At 33.6% G+C, this 23,267-nt stretch overlaps 1 protein-coding gene across 1 annotated transcript; it reads right to left on the bottom strand.

Moving 5' to 3' along the window:
• Positions 1 to 1,140: 1,140 nt before the first annotated feature.
• On the bottom strand, positions 1,141 to 19,285 carry LOC130968759 (structural maintenance of chromosomes protein 6B-like). Its single transcript, XM_057894209.1, has 28 exons — positions 18,995 to 19,285; positions 18,624 to 18,729; positions 17,356 to 17,489; positions 16,358 to 16,413; positions 15,827 to 15,913; positions 15,433 to 15,753; positions 14,459 to 14,578; positions 14,232 to 14,366; positions 13,601 to 13,677; positions 13,440 to 13,515; positions 12,756 to 12,830; positions 12,493 to 12,597; positions 11,768 to 11,937; positions 11,550 to 11,652; positions 10,296 to 10,408; positions 8,927 to 9,128; positions 7,155 to 7,286; positions 6,333 to 6,447; positions 6,145 to 6,230; positions 5,948 to 6,043; positions 4,145 to 4,290; positions 3,934 to 4,036; positions 3,160 to 3,239; positions 2,972 to 3,050; positions 2,585 to 2,642; positions 1,822 to 1,919; positions 1,616 to 1,710; positions 1,141 to 1,506 (listed from the first exon to the last, which is right to left on the bottom strand). Exons 1-28 carry the CDS (start codon positions 19,173 to 19,175, stop codon positions 1,449 to 1,451), a joined length of 3,207 nt encoding a protein of 1,068 aa, XP_057750192.1. The 5' UTR covers positions 19,176 to 19,285; the 3' UTR covers positions 1,141 to 1,448.
• Positions 19,286 to 23,267: the final 3,982 nt, after the last annotated feature.

Genomic DNA, 23,267 nt, shown 5'->3' with positions numbered 1-23,267 from the left:
GGGAATTAAAAACAAACTCAATGGTGCTTACTTATAGTTTTTTACTTGAGGAAAAGAAAAGGTATCCCCATCTAAGCATAAAACGTTTTTACAAAACAAAAATATCAGAAATGTTCAATGACCGAACCTTTTTTTACTTAATCAAATTTAACTAAATATCTCAAGCATTTTATTGTTTTCTCTCTACCACGGTCCACGGGTCTTTCGTCTAACCAACTAACAAACCAAACACTTTATTTTATGACTGTTTACGATATTTCAATTGAATCCTACAGTATTATCTAACGAAGATTTCATAAAGATTAAAGGTGAGTTTTATGGTACCTTTGTTATGGTGCCTAAATTGCCTAACTTCTCTTTTAAAGTAAAAAATAAAATGTTTAAAGTAAAAAATAAATCATGAAAATTTCATTAAATATTATTTATTTATCTTTTTTAATAACTTAGATACAAAGTGATAGGTATCATAACATTTACCAAAATTATATTGCTGACAGCAAAAACTCAACCTGACCCTTTCATCAAAGAACTTGTTTTATTTCATTTTTTTTTCAAGTAGTTAAGGAGTAGATAAGGTAACCCCTTAACTGTTAATTGTTAATTTCTTCAAAAAAAAATTTCTATTAATTTGTTACTAGAAAAAATCAGTGCATATTATATACTTTTGCCGAAATTTACACATGAATTCATTTGAAATCTTAATTTATTTTTAATTAATTTTGATAAATACAATCAATATTTAACTAATACAATATGTTGTATTTTTACAAAGTGATAAAAGATATTTTGAGAATTAAAAGCAAGTCTTTTTATAATAAAAGCATTTTAGTGTAAAAATAATATATTTTTAAAAACAAATAAAAATAAACAATGATACACATAACACTGGAGTCATTATTAGATGTTCCAAGTGTAAACAAGAAAATTTACTCTTCAATTAATTTGTTACAATTGCTAAAATGACTTTGTTATAAACACTCATTAATGACTTGTAATTAATTAATGGTGTTTGCTATGGTGCTTAAAAAATATTGCCTAATTACTAAAATAGGTAAAATAATTAATTTTAAATTTAAAAGTATAAAAGTTAAAAAACTTTAAAAGGCACCATAAAATTGATCTTAATTAATATATCAATGATAAGTAGAACACCTAATGATTTTTCATAATATAGTCCGGATATCATTTTCTCATATATCCATATTTTCATAAACTCAGTACATTATATCAAAATAAACACCTAATAGCTTTAGTGAAAGTCTCTTACTCCCATATTATCCGTAACCCTTTCATTATATACATTGCATAATTAAAATTACCATTCAAAATATAACACCAAGCATAATAAACTTAAAACATTTCCCGAATTGGGAACAAGATGTTCACACATAAGTGAGATTTCCAATCAAAATATACATTTTCATCCAATGCAAGCACATCTAGACCGATCAAGAGCGAGGGGCTAGCATTTGCATCTTCTTTACCTTAGGTCCTGGCTTCACCGTGCTGCACAATTAATTAATCAAACAAGATTAGACACATAAGAAGGTTGAGAGTGCTTAATTTATTTTGCTCAACAATCAATATATTTATAAAGTACAACACCTAACACTACCTGGTATCATGGGGGGTGATGAATAGCCATTGGGATCCTTGTGCCACACAAAAATCAACCAGTGTCTCCAAGCTGATTTTTCGGCTTACTGCATCCTGAAGACCGAATCCAGATTCCAAATTCAACATATAGAACTAAATACGATTAAATTTTAGAGCATACAAGGAGATAATAATAGTAACTAAACGATGAGACTATATCCATACCATAAAGACATCGAATTCATCCATTGCTCTGAAGGGGGATTCTGACATTTCATGGAGAGCTAATGCAAAGCACAAAGTTGAAAAAGAACGCTCCCCACCTAATTATAAGCAAATAGACAATAAAAACATGCACAAATTAATAATATGAGACATCGTGTAAAGCACTGCCGTTATGTGAAATACAATGTAACTGTAACAAGTATCTATATGTAGACATATATTTAACCTTTATTCCTGAACAAAAAGATATAATACTGTAGGTAGTAGGTATAAATCTATGGACAAACTGTTCATTTTCCAATCTGCCTCTACTTTTTGAATGGAGGACAAAATTTGTTAGGACTTAGGAACATGGTATCAGATGATGGAAACATGGAAATATGATGAGGAATACGTGTTTTTATTACTAATAAAGGTGGTAGGTGTTAAAAAGACCCAGCCGCTTTCCCAAGCATCGATTCCAATTTTGAGATATTCCTCACAATATCTCTCCCCTACCCTCACCTTCCTTCCACCTTGAAAATTCTCTCTCATGTTAGTTACAAAACCCATCCCAAATCTCCAATTGACTCAATTACAATTAAATCCCCTTTGACAAAAGTCCACTCTCACTACTCTCTGTACAAGTAAAATATTCTCATGGGGTAACACTACTTGGGGAATGGGAATTACTAGCAATCCTAATATTTGGGGTCCATAATAAAATGGAACAGATATTTACCCTACAATTGTAGCATAATCATCATGACCCTACACAACTAACCTGAAAGCCCCCTGGTGTCTCGAACAGCTCTGTTAGATGCATCTTGAGGCATTTGAACCTATAACCAAAAGAATCAAGAACTTCACAAAATCAGAAATCCAAGAAACAAATTTCAGTGGTACAAACCGAAGGTGAATAAATTGTTTTAAAAATTAATAGATAAGAAATTAATGTCGTTTTATTTTTTTTCATTAAGGACTAATTTCTATAATATTTTAAAAGATCAGTAATCTATTTGTCAGTTTCTTTTTGTAAGAAACTAATTTGTATGAAACAAAAATTGATAGGGCCCAATTAGTGTTTACCCATGCATAAATTTGTTGGAACCAGAGTAAAGGAAGGTATAACAAATCAAATGAATGCAGTAGAATATTACACTGACTTTACCTCAATAGATAAGGTATTCTCCTCATAATTAACTTTAATAAGTCCGCTGATTCCTTTCTTCCTCAGATGATCATTAAACCTGATATGAGGAAGAATCAAGAAGCCCAAGTTAAAATATAACAAACAATGCCTTGAAGCAGTGGAAAAGTCATGGAAACAAAGATGATGTATGGTTAAAGAATTTATACTTCCAAGAAAGCTGCTGCTTCAGGCGAGTTGCATTGCTCTTAAACTTCTTCCCCCGTATCTCTAAGGCTCTCTGGCATGCCTGCCATGAAACACAACTTATTCCTCTATGAAAGATGTTAAATAGCAAAGTCACCAGAAAGATGCATGCAATAAATATTAAAATCATTCCTACATGAAAGACTTTAAATGATAAAGTCACCACAGATAATAAGTGTCCAATGAAAAACAAAGATTGCAAAAATTTAATTGTATCTTATCATTAATGCACAGATACATAGAATTTCACTGAAATAATAATAATAATAATAATAATAATAATAATAATAATAAAGACAACGACAAAATTCCATGTTTGATCCATGTCATAGAACTATTTGCCCAGTTCCAATGTCTAAACAACAATCAAACCCATGCTCAAGGCTATTAAAGCTCTATTCCGGATATGGCAAACAACCTCCCAATAGATGAACAATTGACTATCAGATTATATAATATGATAATAAATAATTTTCATAATAATTTAATATAATGGGGTCAAATTTAATTATATAATGGGAAAAAATAAATATCATTATCATGTACTGCTCAAGAAATTTCTAAATATTAGTGGGCCACTTGCCCCGAAAACTTGACACATAAATCCGTCCCTGGATACTACCACTATGTTGAAATCAGATATCCAACTTTAGAAAAGAATAATTTCAAGAACTAAAGTCAACAAATGAAGATATTACATTGTCAACTAAGTTAACAAAGAGGGAAAAAGCACATACATCCAACTTTTGTCGAAGAGCTTTGTACACTTTCTGCCTCTTCATAATCTTGCGTTGTTTTTTCTCATAAAGCATCCTAAGATCAGCAATTGGTTCAGAGTGCCTACAGAGGGAACAAGAAAAGAATAAGAAAGAAAAAATAAAAAGATCTTGCCAGAAGCTTCTGCTCGGCTGTAAAACGATAACATGGGGAAGAATGATTACAACATGCCTTCGGCACTCATGCTCAACTTTCTGACTTAGATCTTTTAATTCAGCACTGATTTGATCTGGGGTTTTCATATCACAACCTTCTAATGAATCACAATCATTGATTTCATTCTCAGGGCAAATTATGGAAGCCTTCTTAGCATATTCCTGCACGTTTCAATGAATGATAGTATCACTAACATGTAGGTACTACAATATTGCTTTATGATATGATACTCATGGTGTAATCCCAATGCATAAGGACCCACAGCACCTCAGATAGCAGATTTCTTCACAAGTGTACGTCCATGAGAGTAATAAGCACGATAAAGTTTCAATTCAAACACAATCTAGCTTTTGAAAAGTACTAAGGAATTATGATTTACTAATGGGAGCAAAAATACAAGCAAAATGTTCCAAAAGTTAGAAAGAAAAGGATCATGTCTTACACTTCATGATATAAAGAAATTAATCCATAGAGGACAAGAAGCCTGAGGATAAATGCTCATGGATGGATACATAAGATGGATTTACCTTTCCTCGATCCACAATACAGGTTCTTATAAGGATGATAAAGTCCTTTGGATTTGATATGTTGAGATATTGGAGTAGTTTTTACATTGATCTCTTGTTTTTTCTAATCTATGTTTTTGTCAAGCATCTTGGCTCCTTTAATTCTTTCTCTTCATCTTGATGAATTCATTTTATTAGAAAAAGGAAAAAAAGAATGTCCTTCACAGGTTGCATCTCATAGCAGTGTAAAGTATCATGCCAGATCTCTCCCTGCTTAAGTTTTATGTAACATGTTTGCTTTCCTAGACTCTTTCAGGGGTTTTGTCTATTGAGTTTATCGAGAGTGTTTACTCGTCCAATTTTTTCTTTTAGTAAAGCACCATTAAAAATGAACCTTTTTATTGCCATGGTGAAAAGTATTAACGTCAAGCATACAACCTTATTCTTCTCCTTGAACAAGTTCATGGGATTTTCTTAGCCTCCTTCAAGGCATTTGTCCATTGGGTTTCTCAAGGTTGTTTCCTTGTGTTGAGATTGTTGAAAGCTAGTAGAGAAGGAATAACTGAGAACAAAGACTTTATATCTATCTCCTTCCCTAAATAGTGTCTAATAGTGTCTTTCTGTCCTACAATAGTTACCAAATGGGGTCAAAGAGATCATAATATTTAGTATCATGAGATTATTTAAAATATTATAAGATGTAATAAAGAAATTACAAGATGCATTCATAATTTCTAACACCTAGTCGAATATACAATGGGACTAGCTTTCTCTTTTGCATTGAAATAATTCTCTTCTCCGTCTTTTGATGCTGTACAAGAATTTTTTTTAATATACCATCATGCAGTATGAACAATGCTATTTATCTTAATTGCATTTTTGTTGTTATTTGGTTGACTCTTTATGTATAGCTATAAATCTGAGTTCACTCTGAACTAGTCAATGGCTCCAAAATTTCATTATCACACATGCAAGACCACCTCACTACAAAAACTTATGGATCCTCAGGTTTCCTGATGTCAAAAACTTTCTCAAAATAGAAAGTCATACAAACTCCAAGTAAGATGGAGAAACAAAAATAAAGGGTCATCATCTTGCCTAACAGCTTCCAGCAGAAAAGTTATCTATATTATGGGAGATACAAGAGTATTTATAACTCATTCTTCGAATAGTTAGCTTATGTCTAGCTAAAATCTTATTATTCATGGTCCACTTCATCATCCACATACTTGCATGCTTTCAAAGGAAAAAAGATATAGGCAAATAAATAATATGAAACAGATATGCATTACAAATCTAAATCAGAATGCACCTCACGCATTTTTGTAAGCTCCTGATATTCTTCCTCGGCCTTCTTAATAGCAGGTAGGACCTTGTTTTCCATGAGATTTTCATAGTGAGCCTTCCCCTTAAATTTGTTTAGGAAAAAAAATATAATTTCAAAAAAGAAACAAATGAAGATATTATCAAAATTTTTAAACAATAATAAAGAACAGTAAAAATGTATACCTGTTCAGCCAACTCCAGTTCACTTTCAATTTTCCTACATTGATTCCCAGCCTTTTCAATCACAGTAAATTTGTCCTCTGCTGACCCTACATTTGCCATGTTTTAACAGAGTATTATCCATATAACATCTTATCACTGTAAACAGCATCACTGACTCACATAAAAGAAACAATTATTACAATTCATACCACGCAGCTTGTCAAATTTTACTTTAAGATCCTTTGCTTTGCCCGATGCTTCATCCTTCCTTTGTCGAAGGGCTTCCAACAATATTTGTTCTTCTTCTAATTTCTTCTTGAATTCCTAGTGTTTATTATAAACGAAATATTGTTTGAACTTGGAAACAAAAACACCAAATCAAGCACTAAACCATTCTCTTCTTTTGTTTTCCTTTCCCCCCCTGGAACTTGCTAGTGTTGAAATAGAATAAAGAATTGTTTAAAATTATAAACATTATACAACAAGATCAAATTGTGCATTAAGAACAAGTTAAACAAGTGCAAGGCACAAAAAAAATCATAATGTAACAAGATGAACATTTTACACAATCTAATTCTAGTTTAGATAATATAATTGTATGCTTTTGATGTCTTGCCATATTCAGTATTTTTAATAATTTATTCCAACACCCTTCATAATTCTCAAATTCTCTAAGATATTCATATGTTCAACACTTTCAGCAAAATTTCAAGGCAATGACACAAATAATCAAATATCCTCAACAACTCAGTTCTTTCCTTATTTGAGCGATAGGGTTGAGTATGCTCTCATACATAATAAATTGGTTATTTGCTAATAATAATATCATCAGAGGGCCTTGGCCTGTGCATCTCTTGGGTTTTTTAACAGTTTTTTTTCCTGTTCCTTCTTATTAACAGACTAATAGGGCAAGAGCAAGAGGCTTGAGTCTGCACTAAACCTTCCAGTAACGAGTATGCCATCCCCAACTGTTAACACTACTTAGAACAAGTAGAATTTCATTGTTAAAAGATGGATAATAGTAAACATACTGTGATTTCTACATCAAGCTCCTCAACAGATGAGGAAGGAATTGAGCTATTTTCAGCAGCATGCTGATGCATTGCCTCCTCCAAAGCTAGCTTCTTAGAAGATAAACTTCGTCCAACATTTTCACAATGCCTCTGAAAGATAAAAAAAAAACAAATTAAAATATAAGGTAACAGATGAAGCATGGATCAGTAGCGACAGGATATATTGAAATGAAGCAAATATAAGTCAGTGATTATTTTTCTCAAGGCATTATAAAACTACTTTTAGCATTTCGTTTAAATATCATACATTTTATAAGATCTAAATAAACGATGCTACTATTATGAAGACATGTTCCCTTTAGGCTTGTAAGAACCAGGGATTTCTGCTCTCTCATCAGTTACTAGATTATGTTGTTCTCTTGAGGTGTAAGCAGTAAGCACAATGTTCTTTTTATAGCACGAACTTGTATAGGTTTGTGAAGCGATTTAAGAGTCACGGATTTATGGATTTTTTAATAAGAGCATAAAATTAATGCACAAATAGAAAGCAAAGTGCAATGAAGGGCAAGATATGTCTAGAAAAACCAACATAAAGGAACCAATAGGTAAAAAAGGAGGGGAGGAACGAAGTCCACAAAGTAAATTACATAATTTACATTACAAAGATAATACATCCAGCAAACAAGATGGATGCAGCAAAATAAACCAAAATTTAACCCATGCTTCTTGATGAATAATTTTTTATGCTCTACCTGTCCTCATCTTTTCCGTAACCAAGGAAACATTTTACAGTAATCAACTAATGCAAATAAATTAATGTACAGAGTTATGTAATCCTCCCCCCCCCCCCCTCCCGGCCGCTCTCCTCTCTCCAAAAAAAATACGTTAGGGTCATTCCTGCTTCAAGATGATTCGTTCTATAAAAGTAATAAATTCAATAAAATAAAGAATGTACCAACGAAAAAGTAGAACCCATCAAGTCCTTATTTCCCATTAACATTTCTTATGACATATTGGTCTAGTATAAGGGTAAAACTCTCCAAACACCAGTTTTCTCCGTGCATAAGACTTAAACTCTTTGTAATAGAGTAAGCTAGGAATTCTCTGCTAGGCTTTGATAACTAGGAATAGCTGTAACTACCTTCTGCCAGCTAAGATGACAGCTGTAGCTAACTTAACAATGAAAGGTCCAAACTACCCTTAGAGTAGCTTCCCCAACAAGGTACCATTCTCTTGTGTCTAAACAGGTAAGTCACTCAGTTGAGGCCTTCAGATTCATAATATACAATTAAGAGTAATTTCTCTTCTCTCTTCTCTTTACTTCATTCACTGTCTTTTTAGTTCTCTATTACTTTGCATAAGGAAAACAAATATCAAACAACTTGAACCAACCAAATGCTGGATATTGAAAGAACCTTTTCCGTTGTCTATATTAAAAAAGATGCATTTTGACCTAATAGTTGTTAAAAGTGGGACATTTAGCATAGTCAACTTGGGTTGGTCATGTGGTTAATTCACTCGTCCGCTTAAAGAAGTGTCGAGAGGTTTGAATCCCGCCTTGTACATGCAACAAACAATTGGTCAGTGACAAACCCTTAAATGAAACTCAGATCCATGACAGATTAATTGGGATACCGTGAGAAATTAATAAAAAAAAAAAGTGGACATCCAACAAATAAATGAAACCAACATAAAATATAGCAAAGAACAATGTAGCTATGCATAAATATTTTGGAGGAAAAAATAAAATAAAAAAGACAACAATAGTACAAATATATGCAATGTCTTGCCTTTACAGATGTAAGATTTGATTCTAATTCCCGAAGTTTGATCTCTGCCTGTCGTTTTCTACTTTTACCCTCATTAGCTGCATTTTGTTCATCAGATGCCTTACTTCGAAGATCCTTAATATAATCTTCAAAAGAACTACATAAACGGCCGGGTCCCTTCCCCTTTAGTGGAAGAGTAGTCTCCACACCACCTCGATAAAACCTAAAGATAACTTATTTCAGACAGCACAGTTCCAAATTTAGGGATTCAAGAAATGAGCATATAGTAGAAATTTCAAAAAGCGTGAGCCATGTTCCATTACAAAACAAAATCCAGCAAATCAATAAAAATAAGTTGGAAATGGGGTGAATAAAGCGCAGTTGGTATCCAAATGTACATGTATACAGAATTATTAGTTTGGTTGGAATTATAGTGAATGTATGGAAGTGTGTATGTAATTTATGAAACAAAAACACTTTGTTGAGTTGCTATGTCCACATGTTAGACAGATTACAGACACTTTAACACTAATACAACATATGTGTGTAACTATGTCGGAACGAAATATTAGAAAAACATGGCGGGACTCACGTATACATGACCACGTGTTAGTATGTCCAACCTTATGTTCGTTGATTAATAAAACCTTATGTCCAATCTTATCTTTAGCATATATTATTTTAGAAGTTTATGTATTATTGATTATTAAAACAAAAATTATCTAAAATGCTTTGTATGTTTTAAGAACATAAAAAATTGAAATTGTTCGTTTGCAGTTCAATGTGAATAAAATATCAAGATATGTATGTGACTAGCAAAAATTTGAAATCAATGTGTTTGTATGCCAGTACATCATAGTATGTAATTGAGAAAGAATAACACTATCACTAAGATGGAGAATTACAGACATATAAACCAAGAAAGGGAAACTTTCATTAACTTTCTACATAATCCCATTACAAGTCTAGCACTACTATTTAAACTAATTCTACTTGTTATCTAGTCCAGTCACTAGACAAGACCAGAAATGTTCAAATAATCAAATGTATGTTTATTGAATTGGTAAATACCACGAACCCCAGAATTCGGGTGAAAACAAACCCCAATACCGTCTGAAAAAATGAGGTCCACTCCAAGACTCAACTCTCAAAATGATCAACAACACCTAACTAATCCCATTTACCTTTATAACAACTAGCTCCAAAGTAACTAATAATCCTGACAGTGAAAAACAGGAACTTCGTGATATTTGACATTACTGTGTAACTTGGTAAAAGGTGTGACATTTAGGATGGATCTCTGGCAATAACAAATTATATGTTTGCAGTTATAAAACATTATGTGAAGATGGGATGCAGGGAGGGCAATGTAAAGTAGCACTGGACTTACATTTTCTTGCCATCTGCTGTGTAGATCTCTTTCAGATTCCGAGGCCTTTGATTAAAAGCAACCACTTTGCCAGTATCATAATCCTTTACGAGTACTTGTCTCTCAACATTTCCCTAGCAAGGCAATAAAAACATTATAAAAGACAGGGAAGAGACATTCTTATTTGTGGTTTTGTTTCTACTGAGAGTGACAAAAGCAATCACTAGATTAGGAGACAAAGTGGCTAATTGATATTGTTAAAAAGAAAAAAAAAACCAGTAAGGTAAAAAAGATCACCATAACAGAGTTAGGATGATAAGAAACCCCGACCAAATAAAATAGAAAATATGAATTAAGCAACGTGATCTGCCAACATTTCTTTCAAAGAAACCCCATATAAAAATACCATTGGCTCTACCAACTACAAGCTAAGCACCTGTAATCATCCAAAGGAGCTGCTAATCCACATAAATGAACACAAGAGGCAAGAACTCTGCTCCTGCCAAATATGACAAATAGTGGCATAGAATGGTGACAAGAATTTAGCATCTTTTCTACTCCAAAAGCTAGCCAATAGACACAGGTCTATGGACCGGGGCCAAACCCAGCACTAAATGGAAATGTCGAGCAGAGAATTCCATAATGGAACAGATATAAAACAATTTGAGAACAAATCAAATTACAAATTAATATCCTAGAATAATCAAAGCTAATAGTGATTGATTAAGAGCTGGAGGAAAATGGAAAAAGTTATGAATTGTATGAGTTACAAGACCATGGCAGAACCATCACCATACACTAGCAATTATGATGGGAGAGCCCAAGGCCTTATAAGACTCTTTTTCAAGTCTTGACACCACCCCCCCCCCTTTTTTTTTCTTTAACTTCCACTCGACGTGGGATCCTTTTTTAAGTATTGACCGTCTCGAAACTCATAACAAAGTATCCCAACAGCTCCACTCTATGGCAATTCACCAAGTGGCATTTTACTTGGCCACTGGTGATCAGGACCCTCCGCAGGTAGCCCTTTCAGTTTGGTCGGCTGCCTTATAACACTCTTTTTCAGTTGGTGGAGCTCTTTTTCAGGTATTGATCCCTCAGGACCCAACATCAAAGTAGATAGTTATTGATTAATAGCTAGAGGGACAAAAAATCCCATCAGGTTTTGATAAATTGGGGAAAAGAAGAAGGAAAACATGATCTTGAAAAGGTTCTTCAGCAAAAAGAAAACATTAAGATACTAACTAAAGCACAAGCAAGGATTTTGTTAATTACTAGATCCACTAAGACATTAATCACAGTGTGGTTCTCAGATTGTAAAAGGGAAAGTGTTGATGGATGATTTGTCTCAGGAAGCATGTGCTGTGGTATTTTTAACCTACACCAAAAGCAGACATGATCACAGTTACACACAAGATCACACGAGAAACCAGACTTATATAAACAAAAAAGAGCAACAGAGCATGCTAACAGACAAGAAGCAATTAAGTTACCTCGGTATTGAAAAATCATAAATAATAATTTGAAGATTCCTATAGTTTGCTTCCTTCGCCAATTGTTTCAGAAGAAGAAAATCCTTATGATCAGTTACTATAAAGGAATTGAGCAATCCACCGATGGCATGTTCAACAGTAGCAGCCCATTTTTTAGCATCAAGTAAATTCTGTTAAACCATAAATCAAGATTCAAGACCGTGTAATAATAATTTGGTATGGTTAGTGGGGCAGTCAAGTAATTTCCTAATGCAGTTAAACTGACAAAGCTAGGATTTAAACTTGATATGTGATTAGATCAACAGAAAAAGTCAGGGATAGAAGGTGTTAAGGGAAAGGATCTCACACCCATGACAGTTTAACTAACGAAGCCTAGTAACTTAGTAAGTGAAACATTAGAAGAAAAGGGAGTTATTAGAGCAGGAAAACCAAGAGAACAATCTGGTGAACAGAGCTATCTTATTCCTTTGTATATCCAACAAATAAATCCCACAATTAAGCCATCCTAAATAAGATTTGATATAGAAAACTTCAGATCAATTAAAAATATTATATTATATAATTATCAAAGCATAGTCGTTAATGTCTTCTTCTAAGGAGGAATGACAATGGCTGATAAACAATTTGATTTAACCCCTCAAGCGTCAAAATGCACAACACAAGCCTACAAATACAAGATGAACAGTGTCTAACAAATAACAAGAAAGCATCACAAACTGTATTACCAAATGGACACCAATTGGACCAATCGGTGGCATCTTAAACCTTTGATGATATTTCTCAACTAAGTATATCAGATGCATTACTCTTTCTCCTCCAAAAACTCTAATCTGTTTCCAAAATTAACATTGTCAAAGTCAGTAAATTTTAATATAAATTGCTATGCTTTATAGTATGTTAGATCTATCTTGAACATACACAGGATGAACAAAAACAAATGAAAACCTTCATTGTTAATTCGAGCCTCAGCAAACAGGATGTGTCATACCTTATTGCCTTGTTTCTGTTCATATTCGCGGATTTGCTTGGAGATTTCATTACAATTGTTTTCATGACCTCGGATCTAGAAAAAGCACACATTTTACTAAAAAGTGACATGCAAAGCTTAAAAAAAAGAGAAATTAAAGAACAGAAGACCTGTCAAATGAATGATAAACTATGACAATTTGCATAAGCAAAAACTCAGAAATATCATGAACATTTTCAGCAATTAGTCGTCAAAATTTGAACTTTTAAATCTAGAACGTATCAATAGTTGCCATATACAAATAAATATTGCATTTATCACAAGAGTTTTGAACAAAAGGACATCTAGTGGTAATTAAAAAGTAAATGTTGACAAAATCCTATGATTCACATCTCCCTCTATCTCTCCGCAATAAAATGGAGGTAGGATACTTGATCCCTATGTGATTTTCATAGTTTCTTATATCCCCCTTTTATAAACGAGTCTGAGATACTTTTTCTCCGTTCATTTTGCATTTTATGGGGAAGAAACTGTAACAATTTTCAAAATTTCATCAAATTAAACAAAAAGGAAACCACAAATAAAAATTTGTTCACAAGACAACCAATCCAAGAATAGCATATTTGGAACAAATAATCTTAGCTTGTAAACATCAATAACAGATGAATCACAACCATAGATGAAAAGTGTTCAAAATCACCACACCTTATAAACAATTGTCTTAATTTCTTCATTTTGCAAATTTATGTTGTTCATTAACTTAGTCTCTTCCTCCTTTAACCTGGATCAATAACAAATTATAAGGGAGAAAAGTTCCTCAAATCCAGGTAAAACACAAATATGAAATATCACAATTAAAGCTTAACCTTCCCCAGTCTAGCTCAGCAGTATGAACCTCATGTTGGAGACCCTTAAGTTTCTCCTCCAAGTCAGATTTTTCAGCCTGCATTATTATGATAAACAATAGAATTGGTGATCACAAAAAAAAAGGGATGTCATGGCACTATAATCAACAATTAGTCATTTCAAATTGATGACATGAATGATCAGAAAACAGCACACACAACCAAAAAAAATGGAGCACACAAAACATTATAGATACATGTATGAGCATTGAAAAAAAAAGAGGGGGGGGGGGGGGGGGGGGGGGCTGGGGAAGAGAAGGAGTAACTAACAGGTTGTTTGAGTTGAAAACATTCAAGAATCCTTCAACATTGCACTAACTGAAAATACAGCATAATTTTTTTTATCATTCAAGTAAACAAAATCACAGGAAGACCTCATCTTAGAAAAATACAGATACTCATTCTAGTAAGTCTTGTATCCAAAATTTAGTTTCAAGAAGTTAAAATGAATTCCAAAAGAATCAGTGATTTACTGAACCAAAAAAATGTTCCACTAGGTGAATAAAATAAGCATATTTTACAACTTGAGAAAATAAAATTGAAAAAACATCAAGAAACAATTAACTATCATTATATCCATAAACATGGATACCTGAGTATTTTTCACATGCTGCTCATGAAGATCCTGGACTTCTTGTTCAAGTTTTTTAAGTCGCTGTAACATCTTCTGTACTTTGCTAGTTTTGGAATTGCAGTCATGCTCAAGTTCAAGCGCTTCTTTTCTAACCTAAAATTGGGGAGATGCATAAAATAGACATGATACCTACTACAACATAAAATAGACATAGAAAAAAAGAAAGTATCCCACTTCCAACATACCAAGGACAAAGGCTGATTTTGATCAGCAATAATTTGATTAAGTTGTGTATACTCTTCCATCATAATTGCAATTGCGTCTTTCTTCTCAGAGATGCCTTCCTTCAATCTTACAATATCATTCTGCAAAAGGAATTAAAATCCCAATCTAATTTTAAATTAACCAGAAGGAATAAAAACAACAAAATGCCAGTAAATTCTCCAAATCATTGCTAGCTGAAGAACAAAAACATCTTCCTAGCTGACATACAAGAAAAATATCTGCAGTGACCTCAAATTGGCTGAAAGACCAAAATAAGGAAGAATGATTTGTACTCTGCCACTCAAACATCATGGGAGTTTAAAAGCAATTGCATCATTAAGACATATTAACTACTACTATAGAAAAGTGAGTAAAGTTTTTTTAGAGAAAAAAAGGTCCCAGTGCAACATGGGGAAGAATAAGGAATCCTCCAAAATAAGTATTTATACACAAAGAAAGGAGCAAGACTAACACATTCGAGCAAAAATGAAAACTAAAAAGTAAGGGTTTATCATAAACATAGACTCGTATATACAATGCTTCATATTGGAATTTCACGATAACTTTCTCAATCATGATTGTGGCAAAAAGCTATTTTACAAATAGCTTTTTACTAGAAAAGCTTAGTTACAATACTGTAACTAATCATAAATGTAGCAAGACTAGAACATTCTTTGAATTCATTCCCATAATGCACTCACAATTTACCATTTGAAACAATCAGAGTTTAGCCACCATTCTGAAGGGTACTACCAGTTCTGGCAAGCCTCAGAATTATGAAGACAAACCCAATGAAATACCCTAGTTTTCATTGTCTACCATACATAACTTCCTTCACATTTGAAATACAGTACAAAATTAGAATGTGTTATTCTTGAACCACAAACACAACTCCAAATTATATTAATTGGCAAATCAAAACGTCACTAGGAGACAAACATGTAAGCTTACATACCAATTGTTGATCAATCTTAGCTTGGCAGGCAGGTATCCGGCTCTTTAGCTTATCTATCTTGGCACTTTGTGCCTGAAGATTCTTATCCACATCATAAACCCAAGACCATGCAAGTTTCTTCTTTAACTTTTGAATGTCTACAGACATCTGTTCAATATGTTCCATAGCTTTGATTTTGTCTTGCAGCTCCTTAAGCTCCTTCTCAACGGGCTTTATTGAACCCTCTAAGTCTTTAACTATGCCATGTGCGACACCTATTTCTTTAGAAATGTTTTCCAAGAGATCATTGACTTGCTGTAGGAGTGTGGCCTTGTAAAAAAACTATTAGATAAAGTATGAGCACAGATTTTGCATAAGCATATTAAAAAACACTATATCAAAATGCAGTGATAACCTTAAATTTATCTTTATCGTTCCCAGAATGCAAAAATTCTCTGCTTTTGTCTTGACTCATAATTACACACGGATTATCCACATCAATCTGAAAAATAAGAAGATTGAATCATTGAGAAAACTTCAATGTTGGAGGGGGGAACAACACCACACCAATGTTTAAGAAATTTTAGCTAGTATGTCAACAAAGTAACATGAACCCTTACATTTTAAAATATATACAGCAGAGACATCATCCAATGAGATCAATTAAAGAAATTCCAAACAAAATTATCATTATTAATTAATTACTAAAGTCACGAGTAGTTTAGTTCTTCCACCATCCACATAACCACCAACTTAAAGAAAACATAGAAACCATATATAGCAGCATTGATACTATCATGAATTTACTATGCTATAGTCATTAGAACACAGCAACAAAGTGGAAATCCAAGATAGTTTTCTTCGCCCAAAATACTGAGACCTCGGACCTTCCAGCAATAAGAGATACTATATTTGAAAAACCTCTATAATAAATGAGAAATCTTACATTAAAATGCTCAACCATTTCCCGGAGATCCGCTATCCGGTGGCCCACTCTCTTTCCTGTCAAAAGATCAGGATATAGATCACAATAATGAATTATAGCATCATTGACAACCCTTTGTAGAAAGGTTTTTCCAAAAGGTGGCTAATGACTGCAACACTAAATTCACAACTATTAAAACCATGCTGAATCATATTGAATTAGTTAAATTCTCAAAAATGAATAAGACTAGAAATCATGACCAACAAAAATTAAAAGAAAAGTTCAATTAGAAAATGGCGGGAATTTAAAAAATAAAATTTAAAAAAAATGACATACACGGCACACCCATGAATGAAATGTTTATATCAAATTCAAATTACAAAAATAATTATCTTAATATGGAAACATGATTGGAAGCAAATTCAACTATCATCATTTTTTACACAAGTTAAAATGAAATAAGAAGAATTTGTTAATTATCTCTTCAGACACCCTTTAGAACCTACTCATCTGTGTACCCAAGCCCAACAGTGATCTTGTCATGCTCTATTAAGGCCGTAAGATTATACTAAAGAGTGATGGGAAGTACCAAAGTATAAAGAATTCATAGACACTCCATTCCACAATTTCAGTGTTTTAACTAGTAAAGCAAATGTCATAAAACCATTCTATTATCCAAAGGAGTTGTACATATGTACGTAACAAACCATCTCTCCCAAAAGCTTAAACTATTAGATACAAGCATATAAATAATTTCCATATCTAACACAACCTCTAACACAGAATCCTATTTTTGGTATTAAGGCGAGGAGAAAACACAGGCCCATTTTACGTTGTGCTAAAATTCAATTTTTATTTAGCAAAATAAGGGCAACAAGGATCAAACTCTAGACCCTTTTAGAAGATCTAATACTATTTCATGAAAACATTTCTACCAAAAGCTTAGAATGTTGTTAGCTAGGCATGTGAATGGTTTTCATACCTAACAAACAAAATGTTAAAAAAAACATGAAACACACCTTGGTGATCTTTTAATATAATGGAGTTTGCAGATACGGATATCCTACGTTCAACAATGATAACGTCACCATATATTTCAGGCTTAAACGCATCTTCTCCTTCATTTTGAATTTCAACATGGATGACAGCATTGCTACAAAGAAACAATAAAATAAAGAACAACGTAAAGAAATGAAATTCGCAAATTACATTAACAATTCTCCCAGACATTGTATGGAGCTGTTAAGTTGAAAAGTTATTTCTTTGAATGAAATAAAACAAATTAGTTCACCAAATAACCCATAACCAAACAAATTGAAACCTTGTTAGAAAAACCGGTTTATTGAAATGGCTTCAAAATGCGAACCTGTTGTTTTACGTTATGCGTTTCTAGTTACTACTTTCCCTTATTCCTTGGAACCTCAAGGATAAGACAGACAGAGAATAATAGAAAGAATAAAAAAGTTCTCATGCCACTGCCACTGAAACATCCACCACAAAAGCGAGTTAAATTTCGTCTGAATAAACAACATAAAAGGGAAGTACTATGAAAGCTCCCATATTCATGTTCAACTTCATTCAAGTGCACATTGGAGATCTATAATTTTGGAATGGACCTTCACTTATACATTCAGTTTGAATCATGTTTGGTTTTGGTTGTGTGTATAAGCCAAATGACGAACTGAACTGTTAACTGGTTTAAAGCCAGTTCACCAGATTTCAATCTGGTTCAGTGCCTGATCAGGGATTTCCAAGATTAGTTTGGTTCAAAATCTCTAAACTTGTAACCTGGTTTAGGGTAGTTTAGTTTAGTACTTGTTATCAAACCAAACTATGTCCACCCATACTTGACAAAGGGCAGGCTACAGAAACAAGATATCCTGTTCTACCCATAGCATAAGCTTCTTTAGAAATTTTTTCGCCCAGCAGATGCAAATAACTATAAATACAGAAAATGTTGATTATCACTAGGATAACCCAATTTCTTAAGTTGGTTTTATCTTCTACATTGGATAGCAGCATTCGGAATATTGATCCTTTTAGGTTGTTTCCATATTTTCTGTACTTTTTTTTGCCTCCCATTCTCTGGGTAAGGAGGAAAACGTTCTTGAAAATCCCTTTCAAACTCCAATCCAAAGCTCCCTCTAAAACTAAATTATTGATTTCGGATACCATATTCATTTGAAAGCCCCAGGATAAGTAAAAAAAATTTGGCATTGCACCGCTAGCAGCCCTCACTGACCCCACCTAGTAAAAGTAATAGAGAGAAATACTTTGTCACATCTACCTGCAACCCTTTTTAATGAGATCCTTCAAATGGTTTGCCCTATCGGTCTTTTTAGCTCGACTACCAAATGCAACACACAATGCTGTTAGGATGGCACTCTTACCACCTGGAAATAGTAACACCAAAACCAAACAAACAACAATAACTCGTTACACAACAATTGCAAATACTTATATCCACAGTTTTGACTGCATAAAATTCCCAACCACTTGCTCCTAAAAATGTCACTAAAAGAAAACTCAAAGATACATAATAAAGCACGTAAATTTCGCCAAACTAAGTTTCCGAAGGAATATTGTGAAACCAGAAAAAGCAATAACAAACAAAAACTATAATCCAAGGAAAGAAACAAAAGGAAAACACAAACTGACTTCCGTTTTGACCAAGGACGAAATTGACGGCGTTTCCGAACTCCATCTCGAAGTTTTCATGGCACATGAAGTTCTCCAGTCGAATCTTCTTGATGGTACCCGCAGTGTGCTGCGGTTGCTGCTCATACCGAAGATTAGGAGGGCAAACCCTAGTCATGGATTCTCCCATCCCTTCTTCCATTCTGGAATAATAATCGCTGTCTTTGAGCCCTAACCCTAGCAGAGAGAGAGAGCAGGGGTGAAGTGATGTCCGAATTGAAAGAAACCGAACACGATGGAGAAAAAACGAAGGGATTAATGGCGCGAAATGGTAATTTACAACTTTGCCACTGAAGTGTAGGGGTGGCAAAATGGGTCGAGCCTGGCGGGCCGATCCGCTAAAACAAGCGGGTCGGATTAAGATTTGGATCATGCAATTTTATAAAAAAAAATGAGAAAAAATTGATGAAAGGGACTAATTTGGTGCACGACGTTCAATTTCAGGGACTAAAATGAGTCATTTGATGCTGTTAGGCAAAAAATTATTATCACTTAGTGTTAGACAAAATATTATTTTTATAAGAAAATTATAAAAATAAATAATTAGTTGTTTGGTAATATTCCTATATATAATATTTATATCTATTTTAAATTAAGTTAGATCATTTGATAATTAATTATTTATTTAAATTTTGAAATTAACATCAAGCAAGAAGTGCGGAAACAGCTACAAGAAATTCAAATTTCCTGCAAGTGGTGTACAAAGAGTAACCGCCCATTGAGATTAGGCTAGTCTATAAATAGAGCTTTAGGAATACGTTGTAATCAGTTCAGTTCTTCTTGGAAAACACTTAGAAATCCAAAACGCTCTCAACCCCTTGACATCACAGAGTAAAATTGGGAATCCTAAGTAATTCCTCTGAACTCAAACACGTGTACTTTGCTTTTTCCCAGTTTTTATTAATAAAATTCCTTTATTTTTACATCTTTTTCTCTTTTACGTTCATATTTCTTCTTTCATCTTCTTTTTAATTTCCTGTTTATTTTCATTTCTGCATTTTACTTTGCCTCCGGCACCTTGTATGTTTTTCTTTTTATCTTTAATTTTACTTTCGAAACTACAATTGAGACTTTGAGACACCCACAAAAGGGGTCGTTTCCGCTCCTTGAATTAAGATTGTGAAACAAAACTCGAAAATTGTTTATTTATTTGTTGTTAACAATGGAACAAAAATTCGAGTAAAGCAAATTGGCACGCCCGGTGGGACATTGTTAATAGATTGTAGTTTGTCAAAAGAAAAATCAAGAGTTTTGAATTTGCATGTGGTTGCGCAGTGGTAAGTTCGTGCGTCCAGAGCCAAGGAAATCAGCGTCAGTTGACATGTCAAATACTTCTGCAGCATCTTCTTCTACTTCTAGTGATGAGATTAGAGGAAATGAATCCGGAAATTCTCCTGTGATTTCAAATGCAGAGCCTACCTTGATGTCAGTGAGGCATGATGGCGTTGGCCATGCCCATACATGATTAAATGCAACTCACATAAATACCGCAGGGTGGCCGCCATATGGCTTGCCACCGGGGTATGTCCCCTCCATGGTGACACAAGAATTGCATGTGCCTCTCTACTCAACTTTTCAAAATCCTATTTATCAAAATCCATATGGCATGTCAAATGTACCTGTTTCTGGGGCGCCAGGTTCACACGTATCACAACAAAATTTTTCACATTCTATTAATACAGAAAATAACAGTGCATCTAATTCTACTACACCCACTGTCACTAGGCTAGAAAATTCTAGACCTGTATTTCCTGACATGTCAAGAGCAATGCCTATTAATCAACCTAGTCAAACTGTGGGATCTTTAGCAAATATTAGGCAACAGATGGATGAAAGCCACCATGATCTAGTAAACATGTTAACTCATCAAATGGTGACAGTTTTAAATCCTCTTTTAGAAAACACAAACACTAGAATTGAACAATTAAATAGGCAAGTTAATAGGATTGCTACTGTGGTAAATTTAGAAGAAAATGATAACCAGGATTTAAGATTTGATAATGTCAATCAAAACGGTGGAGCAATTCCTAATTATGATGTCCATATGCCTAGACATGGTCAAAATGCTGATGATATGTTAGAAAGACTTAGGCAAAACAACTTAGGGGGGCATTATAATCTAGCAAGAAATGTTGAACAAGTTTTAAACCATTTGGGATTTAATGTTGGTTGCTTAAATAGGCCATATTTTGTGTCTGTTTTTTCTGAATGTGTCTAACAAGCAGAGCTCCCAAGGGGTTAGAAAATTCTAAAATCTATTACAAAATTTTTTAGAGAAGAAAATGAGTCTACAGTAGAGCATATTGCTTGATATACTGTTGAAATTGGGGAAGCAGCTTCTAATGAATATCTCAATATGAGATACTTTCCTTCTTCTTTAACAAAAAATGCATTTACATGGTTTTCCAATTTGAGACCAAATTCTATTCATTCTTGGGCGCAGTTAGAAAGAAATTTTCATGATCAATTTTTTCGAGGTGATTAAAAGTTAGTCTTACAGATTTATTCTCTGTCAAGCGTGCAGAAGGAGAATCCATTGATACTTATTTGGCACGATTTAGAAACATGAGGAATAAATATTTTACTCCAATTCCAGAATTTGAAGTTGTCAAAATGGCTACTAATGGGCTAGAATTTGGAGTTAGGAAGAAACTTGTTAATCAACATACTTTAGATCTTTCCCAATTAGCTGAGAGAGTAAGACAGATAGAACAAATTAAGAAAGAAAAAGAAAATTTTAAAAATGGTTCAAAAAAGGTTGCATATGTTGATTGTTTTTCCGATAGTAGTGATTCAGATGAGAAAGAGATTTATATTGCCGAATTACGTGGAGGTCCTCCTTATGTATGCAAATCTTTGAAGCCTGTTAAAGGAAAAGAAAAAGTTTCTTCTTATTCTAAAGTTGAAAATAAGACTTATTCTTTTGATATTTCTAAAGCAGATCAAATATTTGAGGTTTTATTAAAAGATAAGCAGCTTATTTTACCTGAAGGAAAAAAGATGCCTACAACTGATGAAATAAAGAATAAGAAATTTTGTATGTTTCATCAGGTATTTTCGCATACCACTAACAATTGCGTCCGTTTCAGGGACTTGATACAAAAGGCAATTGAGGAGGGAAGATTGAAGTTTGAGGATAAAACTAATATGAAGGTGGACACTGAACCATTTGCTGCTAACTCAAATTATGTCGAGCCATTCAATTTGTCAGTCAACATGGTAGAAGTTGATGCCACAATGGTTAGTGCTAAAGATGAAAATAAAGACCTGAGAGTCTTTGAGCAGGATAAGAAGCCAGTTTATCCTCGTCCTGGTGAGGATCTGTTAGATTTTTTGTTGAGAATTAAAGAATCTGATAGCACCATCGCCATGTGCCCAAAGTGCAATGCTGTTTTTGACAAGGAAGTTGCAAAAGAGTTTGAAAAGTACAAAGTTGAAGAGAAAGAAAAGGCTGAGTTGAGAAAGAAGATTGCTGAAAAAGAAAATGAAACTAACGAGCTAAAGCGGAAGATAGCCGAGGAAAAATAAAAGTTGGGCAGTCAAACTCCTTTGAACAAGTGCGTCAACAACACTGGAGTACAATCCGTCAACCAGAAGATGAAGACTGTGGTCATGATTGATGGAAGACCTGATGGATTTTCTCAAAAGACAAGAGTTCCTCCCACCAAAATCTCAAACAATAAATGGGTCCAGAATGTGAGAAATGTGCAGAATCAGCCTACTGCTTTTGCAAGAGAAAAAAACAAATGGGTGAAGCCTAGACCTTTCAAGCCCAGGTACTATGAGTCTTAGTTATGGAACATGAATCATGCACAAGACGGAGGTAGTATATATATTCCAAAAAATGTGCCTATTCCCTCAAAACCAATTTATTCTTGCTATAATCCTAACATGCAGCAGGTTTCTAATTATTCTCCTTGGCCAAATTGTCAAAATATTTCAAAATATTCTCCTTTTACAACTTTTGAGCAGAAGGAGAATATATCTGAGTATGTTCCTTTGGATCCATACAAAGGAGACGGAGTAGATTTTCCTTCTTTGCCAACCATGGCCAAGTCTGCAGAAACAGGCAATTCTTCTAATCACCCTAAATGTAATAAAAATGTCAAGAAGAATCTTGCTGGGAAGAGGGTAATGGTTGAAAACAAGGGAGAAAATGATGAAGATTTAATTATTGATAATTTTGACACTGGTTTTGATGACAGCTTAGAAGCAATATTTGGTGTTAAGCAAC

The sequence above is a fragment of the Arachis stenosperma genome, chromosome 3, assembly GCF_014773155.1.
Source record: "Arachis stenosperma cultivar V10309 chromosome 3, arast.V10309.gnm1.PFL2, whole genome shotgun sequence".
Classification (NCBI taxonomy): Eukaryota; Viridiplantae; Streptophyta; class Magnoliopsida; order Fabales; family Fabaceae; genus Arachis; species Arachis stenosperma.
The sequence above is the reverse complement of the archived record's forward strand: the minus strand, read 5'-3'. Positions and strand labels throughout refer to the sequence as shown.

Coding starts and splice junctions, on each gene's coding strand:
- LOC130968759 (XM_057894209.1), bottom strand. CDS start 19,175: ATGGAAGAAGGGATGGGAGAATCCATGACTAGGGTTTGCCCTCCTAAT. Junction 14,367..14,458: donor AAAATCAGCCTTTGTCCTTG/GTATGTTGGAAG, acceptor CCCCAATTTTAG/GTTAGAAAAGAAGCGCTTGA. Junction 6,231..6,332: donor AAAATTTGACAAGCTGCGTG/GTATGAATTGTA, acceptor TGGCAAATGTAG/GGTCAGCAGAGGACAAATTT.